Source organism: Chanodichthys erythropterus, chromosome 24 (assembly GCF_024489055.1).
Source record: "Chanodichthys erythropterus isolate Z2021 chromosome 24, ASM2448905v1, whole genome shotgun sequence".
NCBI lineage: Eukaryota > Metazoa > Chordata > Actinopteri > Cypriniformes > Xenocyprididae > Chanodichthys > Chanodichthys erythropterus.
The window spans coordinates 16,163,455-16,187,588 of NC_090244.1; the positions used below are offsets into that span (position 1 = coordinate 16,163,455).

At 35.8% G+C, this 24,134-nt stretch overlaps 1 protein-coding gene across 1 annotated transcript; it reads left to right on the plus strand.

Annotated features, from left to right (window-relative positions):
• Window positions 1-10,616: 10,616 nt before the first annotated feature.
• Window positions 10,617-23,664, plus strand: znf277 (zinc finger protein 277). The gene is made up of 12 exons (XM_067380014.1): window positions 10,617-10,659; window positions 11,532-11,742; window positions 11,849-11,937; window positions 17,629-17,711; window positions 18,880-18,971; window positions 20,156-20,266; window positions 22,269-22,401; window positions 22,496-22,563; window positions 22,646-22,742; window positions 22,840-22,882; window positions 22,980-23,154; window positions 23,363-23,664. Exons 1-12 carry the CDS (start codon window positions 10,626-10,628, stop codon window positions 23,547-23,549), a joined length of 1,323 nt encoding a protein of 440 aa, XP_067236115.1. The 5' UTR covers window positions 10,617-10,625; the 3' UTR covers window positions 23,550-23,664.
• The last annotated feature ends 470 nt before the right edge of the window (window positions 23,665-24,134 follow it).

A 24,134-nucleotide genomic window follows, 5' to 3' on the forward strand; every position in this document is an offset into this window, starting at 1 on the left:
CAAAATTGACAAAATACCCATATAGACAAGCATGCTTGTGAAACATGAGTTGCGTCCCAAATGACGCACTATACACTATGCACTTATACACTATGTACTTATGCATTATGTACTCATCAATGTAGTTTGTGAATTGTATAAGGTTATTTTGTCATTAAACATCAGACTCTGACAGCCCCTTCTCCTCCGCTACGTAATTATAGCTACGAATGTTGAGTGCATGAAGTGTCCAACATTCCACACTTTATTTTTTCCGTTAATTTAGTGCATCATCCGGGTATTTAAAGTGCACTTTACTTTTTAGAATTTTCAGTGTGAACGCACTACTCGCACTGTTTATATTTAAAAACGTCATAGAATAGTGCATAAGTAGGCGAATTGGGATGCACCTATAGTCGCGTTATGTCTTAAAGGGTTAGTTCACCCAAAAATGAAAGTTATGTCATTAATGACTCACCCTCATGTCGTTCCAAACCCGTAAGACCTTCGTTTATCTTCGGAACACAGTTTAAGATATTTTAGATTTAGTCCGAGAGCTTTCTGTCCCTCCATTGAAAATGTATGTAAGGTATACTGTCCATGTCCAGAAAGGTAATAAAAACATCATCAAAATAGTCCATGTGACATCAGTGGGTTAGTTAGAATTTGTTGAAGCATTGAAAATACATTTTGGTCCAAAAATAACAAAAACTACGACTTTATTCAGCATTGTATTCTCTTCCGGGTTTGTTGTCAATCCGCGTTCATGATTCCGCTTCTTCTTCTTCTTTCCTGTTTTACGGCGGTTGGCACCCTTCTGCTCCGGAGTGTGGTTCACGACTCCGCAGTGACGCTGCTGATGTAAGACGCTGCTGACGTGTTATCCGGTGTGCCCGAGCTTCGTTTACAGTCTGAGGGAGACGCACGCTGTATTCAAGCTATTCTACATTGTTTGTATTTTGGTATTGCTATATTTTTTTAAAATGGTGTGTAAGTGTGCATGCCGCGGATGTCCTAATCGCCAAAAACAATGACGTAAAAGTGCATTACCAACGCCAACAGATGAAAGGATTCAATGGAATCAATTCAATGGAATCAATTCAATGGAAAGGATTCCGGAAGAGAAGACAATGCTGAATAAAGTTGTAGTTTTTGTTATTTTTGGACCAAAATGTATTTTCGATGCTTCAAAACAATTCTAACTAACCCACTGATGTCACATGAACTACTTTGATGATGTTTTTATTACCTTTCTGGACATGGACAGTATACCGTACATACATTTTCAATGGAGGGACAGAAAGCTCTCGGACTAAATCTAAAATATCTTAAACTGTGTTTCGAAGATGAACGGAGGTCTTACCGGTTTGGAACGACATGAGGGTGAGTAATTAATGACTTAACTTTTATTTTTGGGCGAACTAACCCTTTAAGTGAACAAACAGTTGAGAAAGAAAACACGTGTGTAACAGCATGTTGGATACGTGCAGCTCTTAAAGTAACAGCAGCCTAATAAACCTGCTGCTGTCAATGTTAATCTAACAACAGAAGACGGAGAAAAATCACTCACTGCTCTTGACTGAATGACTCTTTATGAACTTTTTGAAGTGGTAGTTGCGTAGACTGTCAATGGAGGGACAGAAATCTCTTAGATTTCACTGAAAGATCTTCATTTGTGAAATCTTGCAGGTTTGGAATGACAAGAGGGTTAGTAAATGATGGCAGAATCTTAATTATTTGATGAACTAATCCTGTAATAATAGAATTGCATATTCGTGAATGAAGTCATTGCGTTAAATCAGTTAATTAAAAATAATTGTCCGAAAGAACCTGTTCACCGGAAAATAATCGGACTTCCCATCACTATATATCATGCGATTATTGCCTGTCGATTGGGTCCAATAATAAAACTGGCATGTCAAGTACGGCCTCACAGGTTTCTCAGAGAATAACAAACCAAATGCAACTTGTGAGAGTTGAGGTGAGAGTTAATCCACCTGACTCTCAATGTGGTTGCTATGAAAAACAGCCGATGAGCTCTGACAGATGGTAACGAGCACAAAGGCAGCAGTTTGGCGAGTGAGTGGCCTTTTCAAACCCTTCCCACACAGACAGCCATGCTCTACATGCGTTTTGACAGCAACCAACGAGCACAACTGTTCGAGTCACACTGTAAACTACCTGACAGACAGGCTCCAGCGTATACGGTCAGTTCTCATCCTTGGATATTTCAAAACTCATGAAATCTACTAAAACAGTTGAGGGCTAAAAACTTAGAGCTCAACTACTGTAAGCAAAGATGGATTTAAAGGGACAGTACAACCAAAAATGAAGGTCATTATTTACTCACCCTTCATGTCACTCCATCAGTCACAAATTAGAAAAATATTAACAGAACTCTTTCCATAAAAAGATCAAAATAGTCCTTTGCCGAAGCATGTGTATTTACAGTGAATGCACAATCCATACAAGTGGCCAATACACAATATTTTTTTAGTTATTGGTATTGTTCAGTATTGGATATTTAATTGTACATGCTAGTTTCAATTTATTAAATGCATTACATTTAGATTACATCTAATGTTCATGACTGTTAAAAAAGTATGTTCTAAATAGTATGAATGTGTGTAATATGAATGTAAACCGGACATACTACATTTGCCGTATTGTCATTATCATGTGACCTACCAGGGTCAGTTGTGTCGCTTCACCTCCATTTATAAATCCTCTACCGTGTCCTCATGGGATATTAAAGTGTCCACTGAATGCGCACTTCAGAATCTCGCTGGCAGCAGTAGGTCATTCGGGGACTTTTTTCTGCATTCGGACATACTACTCTTTTGGTATACTGTTTTTCACATACTATATAGTAGGGAAATATTCAATTTCGGAATCAGCACATGGATTTGGATGGAACCACATGACGGTGAGTAAATAATTACAAAATTCTCATTTTTGGTAAATTATCCATTTAAACCCATGAGATAATTTAGAAAGAAGCTCTGAAGTATCAAAAGCTCAAAGCCTGAAATCTGTAGAGATTTCTGTTCCTGGCAAGAACACAGAAAAAATGAATCCAATATTGGCTTCTTTTTGCTATCTCCTGGAGGGCGAAAGGAATTATGGGAGTAAAATATGAGTGGATCCTGGCAACAGGATGCTGGATGAGCTGATTGTAACAAAGAATAAAACCCTAACGATTGTTTTGGCAGTGACTGAGAACGTAGCACGTAGTATGTTATTGAAGTGGTAACATGCAATGAATTATGCAGAAAGAGCTGCTGAGATTGATGCATGAATGATTCAAATCTCTATCCTGCTCTCTCTCTAAACCGAGTCTTTGCAATGACAGGATATTTTTAAAAATACGCTCCTAGATCATCGCTTTCAAAGAACTCACTAGTGACACTTCTACACCTTGTTGTGATTCTTGCGACATGCAGCTATTTGAACTGTGAAAGCTTGCTATGGGCCATAAACCTTTAAGCTTTCACAAATCTTTAAGTATATGTCAGTATTTATGAAGTATAGATGTGTTCCAAATGCATCAAGCTGTCTATTGCCTACAAAGACAGCATCCTACTGAAATTAAACTTCATAAGTGAGTGCTTTGAAATGCTCTGCATCGGTAGCAACTCGTCGTCACACAAATACTGTTTCACGTTAGCATGATGCTAAGATAACAGCATGTTACTTCAACATTATACATATAAATAACACACAAACATTGGGTGAAAGTCAATTTAAAATTTGACTGAACTAGTCTAACAATAACAGTGCCAATCACGGTAAGCGTATAAGAGACTCGATTCGCAGAGTTTGATGTTAGCATGTTGCTACAATAACAACATGATAAAGTTGGTATGAAATGAAAATTCACCTTATTTATTTTCTAAATGCATTTTATTGCATTGTTGTGAACGTTTTATCCATCTCTGGTGATGTATGCAGGACTTCACCACATAAATCCCGCCCTTTACTTACAATCGCCTGCAAGCTCGCATCCAACCAAGCCCCGCCCAACATTTTTTTCTTCTTAATAATCAATTTTACTATAATAGCTCTCCTCAGAGTAAGTGAATGCACGACTCAATTTTACAATTAATTCCAAAAGAGTTTGACTTTAGCATGTTGCTAAGATAAGAAAGTGTAAGTCTAAAGGCATAAAATAATATATAAAGTACAAAAATACTTATTAAAATAGCTACATCAAAGATAAACTAATTTTAAGTTAGTTCTTTTTCGTTCTTCGTTTAGGAGTAAAATGAAGTGCATGACCAGCGATATACTGTAATCGAACATCTTCCGCCACCCACACTGCTGAGAGCGACGATTAGATGAATACGTAAATACGTGCTGTACACTTTCTTTTCAGTAATAAAATATTATTATTAAGTATATCGGGGCCTTTAGCATGTTGCTAAGGTAAGATCTTACGGACAGTATTGAGGGGTAACGCATTACAAGTAACGCGAGTTACGTAATCAGATTACTTTTTTCAAGTAACTAGTAAAGTAACAGATTACTTTTAAATTTACAACAAAATATCCGAGTTACTTTTTCAAACAAGTAAATTTCTTGTACTTTGTTTTCCCATTTTAAATGTGAACATACATTTACTCATTTACTTCTTCTCCTGTGTCATATTCTGTATTGCAGAACGGCAGCACAGCTGAAAGGCTTGTTTGTTTGAGCTGCGCCCTCTACTGTATAGGTGTGAATTTGCATTTCTTTCAGTCTGAGGCTTATTCATTTCACTTTTTGGTGTGAAAGGAGTGCTTCCCACACATAGACTTTACTTGGGCGGGCCGCCCACGTATAATAACGGCCGCCCAAGTATATTCACAGACACATTTTTGCTTTTATTATTTTTATCCTCCTAAACTTTTATATCCACGCAAGATAATGAACACATCCGTGATCGATTAACTAGTCGTTTCGTACCTGCTCGTTATGTGTGCGTCAGAACTGTTTACTCCCGCTAACATTCAAACGGGCGCTGAATTGTGCAAAGTCAGAAGGAGGCACTGTTGCGCTTTCTACAGGCTCGTGCAACTGCTTCAAAGTGATTCTCAATCAATGAAAAGAGCAGATTTATGCCAAGCGATTGCTAATGAACTCAAGTTGATGAATTATTACAATGTCTACTTTATGGCCTTTATATAAAATTTTATTTATTATTTATTTTTATAATTATTTATATAAATTTATTATTTATTATTTTTAGATGATTGTAAGAATCTGAAGGATCAGCCTGCAATAGTACAGACATTTCAAAATAAGAGTACCTGTGTATTTCAGGCTTGTATATAATTAAAAGTCACACGCTAAGTTTTTTCTTTTTCTTTTGGGCATTATTGGTATTTCAGTTACACTATAAATTGTATTTAATTTGATTTCCATTTAATTCATAGTAAATTATTGTAGTCTCCCCCACAGGAAGAAAAGACTAAGAACATTATTTGACACATATATTATTCATTTTATAAATTTTACTAGTAAAATCTGTGTCCCATTCACTGAGAGAGACACTATATGACAGCAAGGAGAACATAGGAAAAGGTTGAACCATTTAAATGCTGTAATTTTTAATAATAATAATGCATAATATTAGTATGTAATTAAATGTAATATGCTATGTAATTAAAATGAATTTAAATAAATAAAAATACTGTTAAAAATCACACATTGTTTGCTTGTCACATGTAGTAGACCATTTTTGTGCCGTGGGTAATAGGATTTTTCACCCGGCTACCACCGCAAGTATATCGCAAACCTGTGGGAAGCACTGGAAAGGGCCAAAACTATAACTTTTTGTTTTAAAAACAAACAAGCAAACAGCCCAGCCCTCAATATTAAGTACCTCAATATTGTAATGCATTACTTTCCCCAACACTGCTTACGGATTTATGAATGAACCACTCCTTCCAAATCTTCCTAGTCTATTGACATTTGTTATGACATACGCTTCAAACATTACAATGCTCATGATAACTTTCGTTAACTCTACAATAAGCAAATCCACTTCACCAGATTATTACTCTTCGACAGCGATGCCATAGAAATATACAGAGCTCCCGCAAAAACTGAAGTTCAAACACAAAATTCTAAAAACGGCTGCACGCTTGTATCTCTGGCACACAAGGTCTATATGTGAAGGGTACATGGAGTGCTGCCTCATGATTTGGCCAAAATTAGGCATCTTAGAGGGCCACATAATGTTGCTGCCAACCTTTCGGAACAGCTTTTGCATCCCATGATGCCTTAAAATGCCTCACTGGGTTTAGAGACAGAGCTTATGTGTGCACTGGAAGTCTCATTTAATTCCCACCAGCGTCTCACAGATCTAGCAGCTGACTAGGCCTCTTCTAGCTTTATCTGTCAATCTTATCTCTTTCTCGGAGTGGCAGCGTGCCTGTTGACCAGGGCACAGTAGGCGCCCAGTCAGCATGTGATAAAAGCAACAGACTCATTTGTATGCCGAATGCGCTCCCATCATAAATCCAAACCGAGAAGCACGGGAACGGGACGCGGCGATCCCACACTATCAGCTTTAGAGTTTGACTGAGATCAGTTTTTGGTTTGATGCTAAGTAAAGTGGTTGATGTTTCAATTATGCTAAATTCTTCATCAATCGGAAGAGATGTCACATGGTGCTGATACACATGTGGGTGTCTGGAACAAGAAGTAACAAGAAAAGTGTTATGTGCTGGTGACATTAGCTTTCACTTTACTGATTAAATATTCTGAACATTATGGCATAATTATAAACCAATATGGTCTTGTCAAACTGTCTGTTCCCAGCTGTTGCCTGCAGATTCCACATGGTGGTTTTCATCGCTAGCCGATCAGCAGGGATGCAGAGATGACATTCAGGATGATGTGATTTCAAGTTTTCAATGTTCATCCAAATATGAAAATTCTCATGTCATTTGAAAGAATGTTTTTACTGTTTTTGTCCATACAATGAAAGTTAATGGGATCCAAAACAACACTGGCCACTGAGGCCGTGCAAGTGTTTTTAGCCAGCTGAAAACGCAAGACGCTCTGCTGAAAATGCCTAGCTGTCAGCACTTGTGAACGCTTTGCAGCGGCGCAGCGTTTTTTTGTTTTGTTTTTTCAGTTGAGACACGTTGCTTGCTATGATACGGAATATCCGTGGAAGTGTTTGTTTCTGTACTGTTTCTATATAAAAAATGTCAATACAATGTGAAGTATTTGCTCTGGCTCTTGTTTTAAAGGTGCCATCGAACGTCTTTTCAAAAGATGTAATATAAGTCTAAGATGTCCCCTGAATGTGTTTGTGAAGTTTCAGCTCAAAATACCCCATAGATTTTTTTTAAATAATTTTTTTAACTGCCTATTTTTGGGGCATAATTAGAAATTTGCTCCGATTCAGGGCTGCGGTCCCTTTAAATCTCTTGCTCCCTGCCCTCCCGAGCTCTTGACTCTATCATTGCATAAACAAAGTTCACACAGCTAATATAACGCTTAAAATGGATCTTTACAAAGTGTTCATCATGCAGCATGTCTAATCGCGTAAGTACAGTATTTATTTGGATGTTTACATTTGATTCTGAATGAATTTGAGGCTATGCTCCGTGGCTAAAGCTAACATTACACACTGATGGAGAGATTTATAAAGAATGAAGTTGTGTTTATGAATTATACAGACTGCAAGTGTTTAATAATGAAAATAATGACGGCTCTTGTCTCCGTGAATACAGTAATAAATGATGGTAACTTTAACCACATTTAACAGTACATTAGCAACATGCTAACGAAACATTTAGACAATTTACAAATATCACTAAAAATATCATGTTATCATGGATCAATTATTATCGCTCTATCTGCCATTTTTCGCTATTGTTCTTGCTTGCTTACCTAGTCTGATGATTCAGCTGTGCACATCCAGACGTTAATACTGCTGCCCTTGTGTAATGCCTTGAACATGAGCTGGCATATGCAAATATTCGGGGCGTACACATTAATGATCCCGACTGTTACGTAACAGTCGGTGTTAAGTTTGAGATCCCCCTGTTCTTCGGAGGTCTTTTAAACAAATGAGATTTACATAAGAAGGAGGAAATAATGGAGTTTGAGACTCACTGTATGTCATTTCCATGTACTGAACTCTTGTTATTCAACTATGCCGAGGTAAATTCAACTTTCAATTCGATGGCACCTTTAAATGATTTTGTTCCATTATTATGCTTCTTGTTGACCTTGTACAAGCAGAATGTTGTGACAGTTGGTCAGTGTTGTGTTTGTCCCGCCCCTCCTCCACTCTGATTGGATGGCAGGTTAAAAAGTGACAGTGATGCACGCAGCTTTTTACTCAAAGTCAAACATTCTTCATCTCGAGGCGACCAGTAAAAAGTGCGGAGCATGAAAAAGACGCTTAGTGCCTCGTTACACTCCTGGCGTTTAAAAAAAACGTGGCAAAAACAATTGGAAAAGTACGCTAGCCGCTGTAAAAAATGCTTTGGTGGACACAATGCCCAAGACATTTTTCAAAACATCTTCTTTCAAGTTCCACAGAAGAAAGTAAGACAAACAGGTTTGGAACGACATGAGGGTGAGTAAAGGATTACAGAATTTACAGGGTTAATTATATCTTTAAGTTTTCATTTGTTACTCACACAACACTACTTGAATTAATTGCGAAAACTTGGGATAATGCACACAAATCATATAAACTAAACTTATGAGGTGCTTTTGGGCCATTTTTAAATTTGAACACTTCAGTCCCTATTTAAAGTAATTGTAGGGACAAAAACTTGTCCTTTTGGGCTCCACAACAGAAAAAAGTCCTAAAGATGAGAAAATAATGACAAAAATGTTTATTTTTTGTCAAAATTCTCTTCACTTAATAGCTTCATTTCCTTTCATCAGCTTTAGTTTTGGAGGAAAAGCCAGGTGTGGGAAGATGATCAACAGACACATTCTTGTTTGAAATGCCATTGCATTTAATGATACATTTACTGTAAATAGCAGATGGTTCATTAAGCTGAATTTGCAACCAAAAGGGCTGAGAGGCCAAGATTACGGTTCACGCCTGTGTGTAAATGTGTATGCATGCATTTATGTGTGTGTGTGTGTGTGCCATCCCGGCTGGACTCCATCCATATTTCATGACTGATAAAGGTTTCGGTAGCTGTGTTCACTTTCCAAGAGCAGCACTGTAATATGCAGCCATTTTCCAGTGAAATATGCTCCAGATGTGGCTAGTCCCAATTTGCCATAATATAACTACACTTTAAGCACAGAGAAGCTTTGTTTATTGTCCAACCCTCCCTGCCTCTCTTCTTTGCTCTGACCTTCTCTCCTTCTAAGTGAAGAAATGACCAAACGACATCCTGTTGTTCGTTTGAGCAAAGCTGTAGTGAATGAAATCACAGAAGACCCGAGGTCCATGTGAACTCCTCTGTACTACTGGACTCCTCACGCCGCTCAACTGACTTTGTCTCTAGCCGTCAGCCAATGAGGGATGAGCAGATTCCAGACTGCCAAAAATCATCCTTCAAACTGTCAGCTGCTATCACAACAAACTTACAAAAAATACATCAAAATAAAATCAATGTGGTTATCATTTAACTTGCCCTGAAGATTTGGTTGCACTTAATACAAGCAATATTTAATGCAATTTAGTCCATAATTGATTTATCTTTTTGAAAACAGGGTGTGTGTGTGTGTGTGTGTGTGTGTGTACACATACAGGAAGATGAAAGATTACAGATTCATTTAAAAACTCTTCAGATAGTCAGTCAGACAGACAGATAGATAGGTATACATACAATAATGTACAAATGTAAATATTTAAATGTGAATATGTTAACAAAATGTCAATATATAAACATTAAATACATATTATCTGAACGTAAATGAATACGCTGTTGGTGTAATGACAGATAGGACTGATATTTTTCAAATAAAACCGCACTGTTTCGATTTTAGATGTAAAATCATATTCTCAGTAAATGAATTATAGCGTCTGTATGAAGAAAGACAAAAGATAAGCCTTTACTGCGGCTATTTCTTGTTATTGCTGCATGTGAGAGCTATTCAAGATGACCAATTAATGAAATAAATCAAAATAAATAATTTCGGTCTAAAAATTAAAATTAATAAAATTAATAAAAACGCTCGATATGCATTATTCTGTCACTTGAAGATTTTAAATCATGATGTGACATTTCATCTGCCATCAGATTGTAGATGTCACGGCTCATTATCGCACCTGCAGCGATGTAACTTGCGTTTTATTAACGATGCGGCAATATATTGTAAATATATTACTTACCAACGCCATATTTTTCATGTTCAGTCGGTATCCACATTTTTTTCCGCGTCAAATAAAATAAAATGTGCTATAAAACAGGGCAATTACGGCGGATACTATCCATATTGTTGTTACACAGGGTTGCACTGTATTGTTCTGAGGGCAGAGCCACAGCAGCATCCCACATACACCACACTTCTCAGCCCTGAAGAAAACACCACCGCCTCACGGGAGATGTAGGAAATGCATGAGAAAGCTTGGTTTGAGTACTACAATACCCATAAACCCCACACCAAGCGGTGCTTTAACTCTGATTGGTCGATGAGTCATTCTCCAGGTCACGTGACTTGGAAAAAAAAACATGGCAGCTCAGATGCACAACACTAATTTGACAGGTTGGTTAACCAAATTAAACACATTGTCAGATATGCTGGCATTATATTGCTTTGTTTGAGTTTATTTTAATGTTTAAATCTTTAAAAAGTTCTGTTTTGATTTTCCTAAACATGCCCGACAGCTGCCTATTGCAAATGCCAGCTAACAGTTAGTCTGCATTAATGATACAAGTTTGTCATCTGCTTTTTATGGCACATGTGCATGATGCGGTTTTTCTTTGACAACGACACCGGATAATAGCTTGTCATTTTGTAATACTGGTCTGGATTGGGGGTTTAGTCGTCAAAGCTTGTTTATATGTCTCCCAGCCCTGCAAATCTGGTCTTCTAGAGATGGAAAGCAGCCAGAAACTCTTTAAAAACAGTAACTCAAGTCCACCTCAAACCAGTAGGCCGTCTTAGACTATTTTAAGCTGTTTTCCCTGTTCAAAAAAACAGCATATGCTGGTTAAAGTAGGTTTTGAAGTTCGTATACTGGTTTGAGCTGGTTTATGCTGGTCTCAAACTGGTCCAGGACCAGCGTAAACCATCTCAAACCAGCTTCAAAACCTCCCTTACCTTGTTATGGATGAACTATCTTCTAATAGCTGATCTGCAAAAGCTCACTTCTTAGAGGCAAAACAACTCATAAAGTGCACTTAGGAGCACAAATGTATCAGGTTTTTAAAGGATAACCTGCTGTTTACATGAGTCACACCTTTATTTTGTGTGAATCAGCTGCTTGTTCGTGTGGTGACAACATGCAAGGTTGTACGAGATGAGAGTTTCTCAATATAAATTGAATGAGAATTAATTTAGTGGCTTCAGTCATTAAAAAACACAAAGATATTTGTGTATCATATTTTAATGAATGTGTTTTCTCTCATTGCTAGGTGAGCAGGATTGTATACTAGAGCCGCTTTGTTTCCCCGAGCAGCTGTGTGGTAGCGCTTGTCTCGCCTCCTCCAGCGATGGCCATCCGGTGACCTGTGTGCTCTGTTCTGACTCTTTTCGCTCTTCCGAAAAAGACCAGCTTCTCAAGCACATGGTGATGGATCACAAACTGGTCATTGCTGATGTCAAACTCATCGCAGACTTTCCACGGTGAGACTTCACATAATTTGTAACCTACATATCTCTAGAGAGATATTAGACTGGAACAATACAAATAACACAAAATAATGAAAACTTTTTCATTGATTTGTTGCAGGTATATGTTGTACTGGAAGAAACGGTTTACAGAACAACCCATCACAGACTTCTGCAGTGTTATCAAGACCAATTCTAAAGGTCCTGAAGGTAAGACACATTTGAGCTGAACAAGTTTGTATTTGCACTTTGTAATAGTTGCTATGGAATTTACAATAAACTATTTTAAAAGGAAATGTTTTTTTGTTGTGAGCAATTATCTAACATATAACACGTCAAATCCATGCCAAAAAATGCAACCCTGCTATATACACACCTTAGAAAATCTTGTTTTATTTATTTTAAAATTTTATTGTAATTTTTATTTTTTAATGTTTATTGCTAGAATTAAAAAATCACACAAGAGTTTTGAATTTTAGTAATAGGGTTCCAAAAATTGCAAACCTTATATAAAATGAATTCAGTGGTGGCCCTAAGGGGACATGATGGAAGAATATATGAGATGGAAGGAAAAATTATGTCAGTGCTTTTGCTTTTGCATTCTCTTGCAGATGTTTTGCATTTCCAGAGGACAAAAAAAATTTTGGTCCCCCGGAAAAATGTTACGTTCGCTCACAAAATGTTTGCGTTTCCCCAGAAAAATGTTACATTCGCTTTCAAAATGTTTGCGTGCCCCAGAAAAATGTTGCGTTCGCTGAACTTCGCTCACAAAATGTTTACATTCGCTCACAAAACATTTGCGTTCCCCCGAACAAAGCCACGTTTGCTCACAAAATGTTTGCATTCCCCTGGAAAAATGTTTGCATCCCCCCGTAAAAATGTTACGTTTGCTTGCAAAATGTTTGTTGCCCCAAAAAATGTTTACATTTCGCTCACAAAATTTTTGTGTTCCCTGAAAAATGTTACATTTGCTCGCAAAATGTTTGTGTTCCCTGAAAAATGTTACATTTGCTCGCAAAATGTTTGTGTTCCCTGAAAAATGTTACATTTGCTCGCAAAATGTTTGTGTTCCCTGAAAAATGTTACATTTGCTCGCAAAATGTTTGTGTTCCCTGAAAAATGTTACATTTGCTCGCAAAATGTTTGTGTTCCCTGAAAAATGTTACATTTGCTCGCAAAATGTTTGTGTTCCCTGAAAAATGTTACATTTGCTCGCAAAATGTTTGCGTTCTCCCGAAAAATGTTACAGACATTTTGCGAATGAACGTAACATTTTTCGGAGGAACACAAACATTTTGTGAGCAAAGTTTCTCAGGGGAACGTAAAACTATTGATATAGATTTGCTCACAAAATGTTTGTGTTCCCCTGAAAAATGTTTGCATTCCCCCGTAAAAATGTTACGTTCGCTCACAAAATGTTTTGAATTTTAGTAATAGGGTTCCAAAAATTGCAAACCTTATATAAAATGAATTCAGTGGTGGCCCTAAGGGGACATGATGGAAGAATATATGAGATGGAAGGAAAAATTATGTCAGTGCTTTTGCTTTTGCATTCTCTTGCAGATGTTTTGCATTTCCAGAGGACAAAAAAAATTTTGGTCCCCTGGAAAAATGTTACGTTCGCTCACAAAATGTTTGCGTTTCCCCAGAAAAATGTTACATTCGCTCACAAAATGTTTGTGTTCCCTGAAAAATGTTACATTTACTCGCAAAATGTTTGTGTTCCCTGAAAAATGATACATTTGCTCGCAAAATGTTTGTGTTCCCTGAAAAATGTTACATTTACTCGCAAAATGTTTGTGTTCCCTGAAAAATGTTACATTCGCTCACAAAATGTTTGTTCCCTGAAAAATGTTACATTTACTCGCAAAATGTTTGTGTTCCCTGAAAAATGTTACATTCGCTCACAAAATGTTTGTGTTCCCTGAAAAATGTTACATTTACTCGCAAAATGTTTGTGTTCCCTGAAAAATGATACATTTGCTCGCAAAATGTTTGTGTTCCCTGAAAAATGTTACATTTACTCGCAAAATGTTTGTGTTCCCTGAAAAATGTTACATTTACTCGCAAAATGTTTGTGTTCCCTGAAAAATGATACATTTACTTCAAAATGTTTGTGTTCCCTGAAAAATGTTACATTCGCTCACAAAATGTTTGTTCCCTGAAAAATGTTACATTTACTCGCAAAATGTTTGTGTTCCCTGAAAAATGTTACATTCGCTCACAAAATGTTTGTGTTCCCTGAAAAATGTTACATTTACTTGCAAAATGTTTGTGTTCCCTGAAAAATGTTACATTCGCTCGCAAAATGTTTGTGTTCCCTGAAAAATGTTACATTCGCTCGCAAAATGTTTGTTCCCCCGAAAAATGTTACGTTCATCCGCAAAATGTTTGCGTTCTCCCGAAAAATGTTAGACATTTTGCGAATGAACGTAACATTTTTCGGAGGAACACAAACATTTTGTGAGCAAAGTTTCTCAGGGGAACGTAAAACTATTGATATAGATTTGCTCACAAAATGTTTGCTCACAAAATGTTTGTGTTCCCTGAAAAATGTTACATTTGCTCGCAAAATGTTTGTGTTCCCTGAAAAATGTTACATTTGCTCGCAAAATGTTTGTGTTCCCTGAAAAATGTTACATTTGCTCGCAAAATGTTTGTGTTCCCTGAAAAATGTTACATTTGCTCGCAAAATGTTTGTGTTCCCTGAAAAATGTTACATTTGCTCGCAAAATGTTTGCGTTCTCCCGAAAAATGTTACAGACATTTTGCGAATGAACGTAACATTTTTCGGAGGAACACAAACATTTTGTGAGCAAAGTTTCTCAGGGGAACGTAAAACTATTGATATAGATTTGCTCACAAAATGTTTGCTCACAAAATGTTTGTGTTCCCTGAAAAATGTTACATTTGCTCGCAAAATGTTTGTGTTCCCTGAAAAATGTTACATTTGCTCGCAAAATGTTTGTGTTCCCTGAAAAATGTTACATTTGCTCGCAAAATGTTTGTGTTCCCTGAAAAATGTTACATTTGCTCGCAAAATGTTTGTGTTCCCTGAAAAATGTTACATTTGCTCGCAAAATGTTTGCGTTCTCCCGAAAAATGTTACAGACATTTTGCGAATGAACGTAACATTTTTCGGAGGAACACAAACATTTTGTGAGCAAAGTTTCTCAGGGGAACGTAAAACTATTGATATAGATTTGCTCACAAAATGTTTGTGTTCCCCTGAAAAATGTTTGCATTCCCCCGTAAAAATGTTACGTTCGCTCACAAAATGTTTTGAATTTTAGTAATAGGGTTCCAAAAATTGCAAACCTTATATAAAATGAATTCAGTGGTGGCCCTAAGGGGACATGATGGAAGAATATATGAGATGGAAGGAAAAATTATGTCAGTGCTTTTGCTTTTGCATTCTCTTGCAGATGTTTTGCATTTCCAGAGGACAAAAAAAAATTTTGGTCCCCCGGAAAAATGTTACGTTCGCTCACAAAATGTTTGCGTTTCCCCAGAAAAATGTTACATTCGCTCACAAAATGTTTGTGTTCCCTGAAAAATGTTACATTTACTCGCAAAATCTTTGTGTTCCCTGAAAAATGTTACATTTGCTCGCAAAATGTTTGTGTTCCCTGAAAAATGTTACATTTACTCGCAAAATGTTTGTGTTCCCTGAAAAATGATACATTTGCTCGCAAAATGTTTGTGTTCCCTGAAAAATGTTACATTTACTTCAAAATGTTTGTGTTCCCTGAAAAATGTTACATTCGCTCACAAAATGTTTGTTCCCTGAAAAATGTTACATTTACTCGCAAAATGTTTGTGTTCCCTGAAAAATGTTACATTCGCTCACAAAATGTTTGTGTTCCCTGAAAAATGTTACATTTACTCGCAAAATGTTTGTGTTCCCTGAAAAATTATACATTTACTTCAAAATGTTTGTGTTCCCTGAAAAATGTTACATTCGCTCACAAAATGTTTGTTCCCTGAAAAATGTTACATTTACTCGCAAAATGTTTGTGTTCCCTGAAAAATGTTACATTCGCTCACAAAATGTTTGTGTTCCCTGAAAAATGTTACATTTACTCGCAAAATGTTTGTGTTCCCTGAAAAATGATACATTTACTCGCAAAATGTTTGTGTTCCCTGAAAAATGATACATTTACTTCAAAATGTTTGTGTTCCCTGAAAAATGTTACATTCGCTCACAAAATGTTTGTTCCCTGAAAAATGTTACATTTACTCGCAAAATGTTTGTGTTCCCTGAAAAATGTTACATTTACTTGCAAAATGTTTGTGTTCCCTGAAAAATGTTACATTCGCTCACAAAATGTTTGTGTTCCCAGAAAAATGTTACATTTACTTGCAAAATGTTTGTGTTCCCTGAAAAATGTTACATTCGCTCACAAAATGTTTGTGTTCCCAGAAAAATGTTACATTTACTCGCAAAATGTTTGTGTTCCCTGAAAAATGATACATTTACTTCAAAATGTTTGTGTTCCCGGAAAAATGTTACATTCGCTCACAAAATGTTTGTTCCCTGAAAAATGTTACATTTACTCGCAAAATGTTTGTGTTCCCTGAAAAATGTTACATTTACTTGCAAAATGTTTGTGTTCCCGGAAAAATGTTACATTCGCTCACAAAATGTTTGTGTTCCCTGAAAAATGTTACATTTACTCGCAAAATGTTTGTGTTCCCTGAAAAATGTTACATTCGCTCGCAAAATGTTTGTTCCCTGAAAAATGTTACATTTACTCGCAAAATGTTTGTGTTCCCTGAAAAATGTTACATTTACTTGCAAAATGTTTGTGTTCCCGGAAAAATGTTACATTCGCTCACAAAATGTTTGTTCCCTGAAAAATGTTACATTCGCTCGCAAAATCTTTGTGTTCCCTGAAAATGTTACATTTGCTCGCAAAATGTTTGTTCCCCCGAAAAATGTTACGTTCATCCGCAAAATGTTTGCGTTCTCCCGAAAAATGTTAGACATTTTGCGAATGAACGTAACATTTTTCGGAGGAACACAAACATTTTGTGAGCAAAGTTTCTCAGGGGAACGTAAAACTATTGATATAGATTTGCTCACAAAATGTTTGTGTTCCCCTGAAAAATGTTACATTCGCTCACAAAATGTTTGTGTTCCCTGAAAAATGTTACATTTGCTCGCAAAATGTTTGTTCCCAAGAAAAATGTTTCATTCCCTCACAAAATGCTTGCGTTCCCTTGAGAAACTTTGCATTTGCTCGCAAACCTTTTGAGTTCTTTGCGAGCGAACGCAAAGTTTCTCAGGGGAGCGCAAAACTATTGCGAGACCACAAAAGCATTGAAAAAAATTTTTTCCTCTCCTCTCATCTCATATTTTTTACATCACCGTGTCCCTTTAATTACCACGTAAAATTCTGTTCATCTGTAAAATTGCAAAAAGTGAGGAAATTGCAAACCTCATACAAAATAAATTGAAAATAAGAAACAAAGTGCCTGCTGTGACATGGGATAAAAGTGGAATATTTATGGACAAATCTACCATTATAGTTGTCTATAGTTTTGATTCAAAGTCTTGGGCAGTGTTGTTATTATTAACTAAACTATAAAAATCTATTTCATTAATTGAAATAAAGCTTTAAAAAAATGGTTAGATGAAAAACAGCTTTAAAAAAAAACTACTAACAACTACAACTAACTGAAATAAAGTTAAGTACTACAATTACTAAAACTAAAATAAAAATTGAAAATATAAAAGCTAATTCAAAATATTAATAAATACGATAATAGCATATAAATAATTCTAAAATAACACTGGTCTGAGAAATTGCCCTTTAAATTGTATGATTTAAATGTGAAGTCTTGTGTCGTTTTAAGACTGGACTCTAATAACCAAAAGGCTGCTTTGTGTCATTTTAGAACAACAAGAGCTCTACTTCCTATTATGTGATGCGCTGCCAGAGGACAGAATCCTTAGGGAGCAGCTACAACAGAGACGCCTGGTGAGTGTCTGTAAAAAGACAAGGACCTGCGACTGTCAGTTTAAGAGTGCTGCTCTGGGATCAGTTCCCACACTGTGTGACATTAGCATATGAATATTCACAACTGATCCAACCGCAGCACAGTTTCCAGTCAGACTAATATGCAGAAACCCTAGAATATGAGGGGAAGACATTGTGTATTTTTTCTTTTCAGACAGTATTTTGAATATAATATTTATGATGAGTATAATTTTATGGTGAAAATGTTATTGAAAAATGCAGATGTAATGTAGTATATATGTACTTATGTAATGTAGTATATAATGATAGTACATATTTTCATATGTAAAGAAAATGTTATTGAAAAGACATTTTGGTTAATCATTTTTCCTACCAACAAATCCAATTATGTCAGACCGGAAATGTAATTTTATAGATTGAAAATGTTATTACATTTTGTTACAAGATTATTGAAACAAACTTATTTTTATTTTAAAAACTATAATGTGAACTGATGTATCACTTGGAAAGTTTAAAAGCATAATTTTTGATGTCTTGTTGTATAACAAAATAACAATCGTACTGTGTAACAAAAGTCCTAGAGCTGAAATCCAGCAGCTGTGTAATTAAAGCATTTTGGGTAGCCAGAAATTCCACAGTAGTTACGTACTGTACCTGAAAGTACTGACGAAACGATTAACACAATGTTTAGTGAAAAGCCCAATCCCCTCCCCCCTACAGAGTGTTTTTGCAGAGATATTATGAGTCAACATAGTCATCTTACATTTCATCTCTGGCAAAAATCTGCGATTGTGGTTGCTAGGCAACCAGCATTCTCAGCACCTCTGCAGTCGCTCTGCAGTGTGGCGACCAGCTGTTTAACAGTGCAGCTGTGACCTTTCTCAATCATTCGGTGACACGCCGCACGTCGATGAAACCCGAGCCGAGAGGATTAGCACTGTTTATTAAACACCAATCATTTGCAGATTGCGTCTGTGCTAATTATCGATGATTATGGCAATCGAACAGCGGGTTTTCAGAAACGCAGAATGATAAAAACGCACCACACTGAGATTCATATCAATTATGAATATTGTTTATAGGCTCATAATTATGTAACCACATTTATAATGTGTGATGTCTTATAATGCTAGATAAGTGTGTGATGAAGTTTGATATGTTTTGATAGGAGAAAGTTCTGGAGCAGCAGCAAAAAGAGAGGGACGATACAACGTTTCATCGCACATGTATGTTCTGCAGTGAGGAGTTTACCGGAAACAGGTGACTATTGCTTCTGAATGGACCTTATTCAGAGCAGAAACGAGACTGTGGGGAATAAACTGTAAAAGCTGTATAGAGCTCCTAGATCACTTATAGTTCATTTTGTCTACTGAAACTTCTTGGAAAGATATATTTGCAGTGTTTCATCCACAAACACATTAAATAATAGTGCTGAGGAGATATATGTGGATCCCTCACAGCTTCACTTTCATTCCCGTTAAACATCAAAGATGGCGCTGCTGTGAATAAGGTCTATGGGTCAGACACAAACATAATCTCATAAACGATGCAACTTACCACTGTCAGTTGCATTTAAACTCATTTCTGATTAATCCTAATTCTAGGTTCTGAATATTAAAGGGTTAGTTCACCCAAAAATGAAAATAATGTCATTTATTACTCACCCTCATGCCATTCCACACCTGTAAGATCTTCGGGTTATTAAAAATTAAGATATTTTTGATGAAATCCGATGGCTCAGTGAGGCCTCATAGCCAGCAATGACATTTCCTCTCTTAAGATCCATTAGTGTACTAAAAACATGTTTAAATCAGTTCATGTGAGTACAGTGGTTGCCGACACAATAGATTTGAATCTTCCTGAAGCAGTGTTTTGAAATCGCCCATCACTATATAAGTCGTTATTTTGTTTTTTTTGGCGCACCAAAAATATTCTCGTCACTTTATAATATTAATATTGAACCACTGAACTGATTTAAATATGTTTTTAGTACATTAATGGATCTTGAGAGAGGAAATGTCCATTGCTCCCTATGGAGGCCTCACGGAGCCATCAAATTTCAACAAAAATACCTTAATTTGTGTTCTGAAGATTAACGAAGGTCTTACAGGTGTGGAACGGCATGAGGGTGAGTAATTAATTACATTATTTTCATTTTTGGATGAACTAACCCTTTAATTAGCTAATTTGACTGAATGGCCCCTAGACAGATTACCTTGCAGTGTCAGAATGAGCTCAGCAAAATTCATGTATATTGATGTCACAAGCCACCGATCTTCGTCCCTCCACTCTGACCCTCATCTAGATATAAACTGCTATTTTTGCTTTATTGTTATTTTATGATGTGTTTTTTGTACAGTACAAAATGTTTTCACAGTATCAAACAGCAGCACTACATGTTCAGGTTTAAAGTGCTGTATTTGTTCCCTGTGCTGTCACTGCAGGTCTTCACTGCTGAACCACATGGCTAAAGAACACTCGTTCAGCATCGGCCTGCCCGACAACATCGTCTACTGCACAGAGTTCCTCGACACTCTAGAGTGGAAACTGGAGAAGTGAGTGTTTTTTCCAAAGTTATGTATGTGCAATTTTAATTCATTCTATTATTATAAATATACTGGGATAGGCACCAGCCCTATGACCCTAGATGGTCGTATTAGTATTAATGACTATATTATATATATATATATATATATATATATATATATATATATATATATATATATATATATATATATATATATATATATATATATATGGGATGGGACATCTGCAATACTGCACAGAATATATACATATATTAGAAATATTTTAATTAATTAATTAATTTCATTAATGGTCGTACTATTATTATCACAAATTTAATAATTAAAAACGGAGATGGAAAAGGTGTGAACGCCCTCTTTTGGTGCTTGCCGTCATTGCATTAGTCACCAAGTAGGGTTAGTTTTTGGGTCAGTGACAAATAAATAGAGAAGATGCAAAAAAAAATAAACATTTTAAAGGCATAATGCAAGTTATTTTATACTGTGTATATCCATTTATGTATTTTTGTAGATCTTTTTAAATATATTCACTACCATTCAAAAGTTTGGAAACATTACTATTTTTAATGTTTTTGAATAAAGTCTCTTATGCTCATTAAGGCTGCATTTATTTCATAATAAATACAAAAAAAACAATAATATATTAAAATTACAATTTACAATTATGGTTTTCTATTTTAATACACTTTAAAATATAATTTATTTCTGTGTTCAAAGCTGAATTTTCAGTATCATTACTCCAGTCTTCAGTGTCACATGATCCTTCAGAAATCAATGTAATATCCAGATTTATTATCAATGTTGGAAACAGTTGTGCTGCTTAATATTATTTTATAACGTGATACTTTTTCAGGATTCTTTGATGAATAAAAAGTTTTTAAAAAATCAGCATTTATTTAAAATAGAAATCTTTTGTAACAATATACACTACTGTTCAAAAGTTTGGGGTCAGTAATTTTTTTTCTTTTTTTTTTGAAAGAAATCAATTCTTTTATTCAGCAAGGATGTGTTAAATTGATAAAAAGTGATAGTAAAGATTTATATATTTTTGAATAAATGCTGTTCTTTTTAACCTTTTATTCATCAAAGAATCCTGAAAAAGTATCACAGGTTATAAAATAATTTTAAGCAGCACAACTGTTTCCAGCATTGATAATAAATCAGGATATTACATTGATTTCTGAAGGATCATGTGACACTGAAGACTGGAGTAATGATGCTGAAAATTCAGCTTTGATCACAAAAATAAATTATAATTTAAAGTATACTAAAATAGACAACCATAATTTTAAATTGTAATAATATTTCACAATATTATAGTTTTTTTCTGTATTTATTATGAAATAAATGCAGCCTTAATGAGCATAAGAGACTTCGTTCAAAAACATTAAAAATAGTAATGTTTCCAAACTTTTGACTGGTAGTGTATTTGTAGATATTTATTTAAAGTTAAAGTTATTGAATCCATTGACTGAAAATATCCTTTTGTTTGTTTGGTCCATTGGCCCATATAACATTTTGGCACTTTCAAGCATAATGTTTACGATAACTAAAAGGGAAAGTTCAGCCAAAAATGGAAATTCTGTCATCATTTATTCACCCTCAAGATGTTCCAAACCTGTATGAATTTCTTTGTTCTGCTGAAGGTATTTTGAAGAATGTCAGTAACCAAGCAGTTAATGGTCCCCATTGACTTCCATAGTAATTTTTTCCATCCTATGGAAGTCAATGGGGCACATCAACTGTTTGGTTACCAACATTCTTCAAAATATCTTCTTTTGTGTTCAACAGAACAAAGAAATTCATACAGGTTTTGAAGTGCTTGAGGGTGAGTAAATGATGACAGAATTTCCATTTTTGGCTGAACTTTCCCTTTAAAATATTGAATCATTTTAATCTACAAACTAAATTGTATATTTAAATTGCATTAGGACATCAAAATAAGCATTGTATTGTAAAAGTATAAAAAGATTGTGAAACTAAACAGTCATATTGTTATTATTTTATGTAGCATGCAGTGTCTGTACTGTGAGAAGACATTCAGAGACAAAACAACCTTGAAAGATCACATGAGGAAAAAGCAGCATCGACGAATAAACGCCAGAAACCATGACTATGATCGCTTCTACGTCATCAATTACCTGGTATGTCCATGTTTTGGTTTGTAGTATGTTTCTCACCTGAACAAATACTCGGCATGAAATCTATTTCACCTAGTTTACACTATTAATGTTGCAGGAGTTGGGAAAGACATGGGAAGAGGTGCAGTCTGAAGATGACAGGGAGCTGATTGAAGATGAAGATGAGTAAGGCTTTCATCTTTTAACTTGATCTTCAGAGGCTGTTTTCAGTTTTATTCTCAATCCTGATATTCTGCAATCCCTACAGCGATTGGTCCGACTGGCAGGCCCATCCAGTGTGTGCCGTGTGTCTGTTTTGTGAGCAGCAGGCAGAGACTATGGAGAAAATTTACACACACATGGAGGTAAATGATGGCACTTATGTATTTGAGTGCTTATAAAAATTAATTCTATGCATTTTTACATCAGCATTAATAATAAGAACACAATTTTTTCCTTTAGGAAACTCATGAATTTGACCTGCACAAATTAAAAACAGACTTAAGTGAGTATAATCGCATAAACAGAAATTTTGGCCTGCTTTTCAGAAGAACCCATGACCACACAGAAGGTCTTTAATGTAATTTGTGTCGTTTGTCCAGACCTAAGGTTTTATCAACAAGTCAAACTAGTGAATTATATCCGCCGTGAGCTTCACCAGTGCCGCTGCTACTGCTGTCAGGAGAAGTTCGAAACCAAAGAGGAACTAGTGCAACACCTTGTTAACAAAGGTCATGTGATGCAGCTGCCTGAGGTCTCTCACTGGGACCAACCGCAGTGAGTATTACATCTTCACATGACCATTTCTTTAGTATTTTATGTTATGCAGTATTATTACAAGAGATGTGCTGCAACAATGTAAAATATGTGGGAAATAGTGTGTTTTAGAACATTCAAGCTTGAAAACCGATTCTAGTTGACCCCAAAAACAAAATCAAGACTTCATAAAAGGGTCTCTTATTCAAAAATATCTTTGTTTTTCCAGATACTACTTTCCTACGTACGAGAACGACGCTCTTCTTACCGCTCTGTCGGACAGCGAGAGCGAATCTGAAGGTCCAAATCGCACCTCTGAAGTTCCTGTTATTGCTGAAGACATTTCAGACCTGAAGGTCTTAAAACAGACCAGTGTGCTTGGCAAACTTCTCAAAGACAGGGGCGGCTCCAGCTGAGGATGACAGACACCCAGAGAATTATGTTTAAATGATGTTCCAGTTGTTTTCAATGTAAAAATGAATATGTTCAATTTAATGGTGTAACTATTCAGTTCTATTCATATATTATGATGGCAATGCTCACATCATGTAAATGAAGTCAAATAAACTTTATTTATTTACATATGTCATCAGTGGATCATTGTAAACCTTAATCAAAAGGAACTGAAAATATCTTGCATTGCCGTTTGGTTTGGGAAATTTTGGTTCATGGCTGGAAAGTGCAGTCTAGTAGTATATTTACATTTGACAGCAGTTCGGGGGTGGCAACTGCTTGAATGCTGGGTTCATTATTATTCTTAATGAAAAACACAACAACAAAACAGTACAATGACAAACTTACGGTGGCCCAGTAGTGCACAACACAACGAAATTAAAAAAGCAAACATAAGTTCACAACACAACGGAAATGCTCCCGACCACTAGGGGGCTCTCAGAGCTCGGTAATATTAGTATTCCTTGCCAAAGTTCTATAAAGTCAACAGTCTTACAAAGATATCAATACCATGATTAGTTTTAAGTATGTAAACGTTGTATATCGAC